The 2,080-nt window shown below is 33.2% G+C and overlaps 1 protein-coding gene across 1 annotated transcript in view; it reads left to right on the top strand.

Annotated features, from left to right (window-relative positions):
• Window positions 1-385: 385 nt before the first annotated feature.
• HELRODRAFT_193571 (hypothetical protein) overlaps window positions 386-2,080 on the top strand; it is a gene marked incomplete at both ends in the record, with an annotated part of 2,670 nt that continues 975 nt past the window's right edge. The window contains one exon of the mRNA XM_009028287.1: window positions 386-403. Coding sequence (XP_009026535.1) covers window positions 386-403 — 18 coding nt within the window. The remainder of the gene's footprint in view (window positions 404-2,080) is intronic.

The following is a 2,080-nucleotide window of genomic DNA, read 5'->3' as shown; positions in this document are numbered from 1 at the left end:
AGTTCTCAAAATGAGGCCAGAATCTGTAGATCGTTATTTTAGGTCTATCTGATTGCATTGCGATGTATGTGCTCGCATTTATGTGTCTACAGTACATTGGAATCTATAAAGTGATATAAATAGAATCGTCAATATTCGTGGAAATGTACACAAGTACGCCAGCCAGTGTACGTCACTATATCCATCCAGTGATTTCCATTTATGTTTACATACATATATATTTTAACACATGTGTATACATGTATGTGAATTTTAATATATATATGTTTGTGTGTGTGAGTGAGTGTGTTTGTATAATGATGACCCTATTTATGTTTATGCTAAATATGTTTATTATTATTTTGCTTGTTAACTTGTTCCTTCATTTTTTCACGCTTACATCCACATGCCACCAATGACGCCGGTGTTGCCAAGAATTTTATAAATCTATGAAACAAACACAGACAAGTACCAAAACGTCTCATGCATATATAATTATATATATATATATATATATATATATATATTCTTATATTCTTATGTTTTTTGTTATATTTTTTATATAAAGAATAATGTAATATGCAATAGGCTGCTGTAACTGAACAATGATCAGCTCACAATTTTTGTAGTGTTGTCTTGTGTTTGCTACATACAGTGGATGCCTTTTTATACAATAGATACATACATACTTACGTGCATACTAGACATGCTGCTTGCTTATATTCAAATAAACGCCATGTTGTGCATACATCCGCATACGTATTATCAAAGCATGCATGCATACAAATTACATATATACATTCATACATACATACATACATACATACATACATACATACATACATACATACATACATACATACATACATACATGCATAATAAATATATGCTACACACATGCATACATACGAGAATGTAAGGAGGTTGTTAAGGGCCGAAACATTTGTTGGCGGGGATTCCTCTCCTGACTTCTTCATGATTTGGCTTCACTGAGGTCTCACATACAAACATACATACGTACGTACATACATACATTCATACGTACATACATACTTATATACATAAATACTTAAAAAATTACATTCTTACTACATACCTACTACACATATACTACATATATACTACATATAGGCAGATCTTGTGTCTGGTTGTCTCTGGCTGCATGGTTTCAATTTTTGTTTACAATATTGTAACGAGCTATATTGCTTGTGTGTGTGCATCGTTTTTAATGCATTCATTATATATGCAATGCATCCCTACATGCGTCCTGTCTGCATGTATGTTTTGTGTGTATGTATGTATGTATGTATGTATGTATGTATATATATATATATATATATATATACATATATACATATACGCATACATGTGTATATGTACATATTATAACTTACAAATGTGTATGTATTTGGCGTGTCTGCGTGCTTATGTGCGATGTGTATATGTCTATACATGCTTTATTTTAAAATTGTATTCCGTACTTTATAGAAGTTCGTTCTTTTATATTCTGTATAATGCAGATCTGTTAAAGGCAGAGCTGTTTATATGTTGATATATTATACTCTTAATTAAACTTTTATGCCCCAGAGGCTGCTTACTGTCCACACGACACACACACACACGCACGTAAACACACATCATTTATGCACGCGCAAGAACCGCATCATACGCGAGTATTGGTCTTAGCATTTTTGGACAGACAGTTTCGAACCATCCCGTCACGTAATTATAGCAGTATGAGACGTGGCACTTCAACCGACTGAGCCAAGACATTCCATGCCACATTTGTTTGGACAGGATTTATTCCTCTCCTTTGCCATCTGTTGAACATTTTTATTGTTTTGAAATTACAAAGTGCAATAGATTTGTAACAAACTACATGGAACAGTATGAAATAATATATGTGCACTGCACGTGCAGTTGCATGAAATAATGCCTAGCTAATTTAAAATTACATGCTCCTGCAAGCCTTTCAAATTTCTCTATGCAGATTTTATACAACAGGTTAATGGTCTAATTTTTGAAAGCAGATTCAGCGGGAAGCACTGCAGCTGATCAAATTGAAATCTTGTCCACAGCCTGATTTGGGACAAAATTATAG

This window comes from Helobdella robusta (genome assembly GCF_000326865.2).
Source record: "Helobdella robusta unplaced genomic scaffold HELROscaffold_54, whole genome shotgun sequence".
NCBI lineage: Eukaryota > Metazoa > Annelida > Clitellata > Rhynchobdellida > Glossiphoniidae > Helobdella > Helobdella robusta.
Note: the sequence above shows the minus strand (reverse complement) of the source record. Positions and strands in the feature narration are given on the sequence as shown.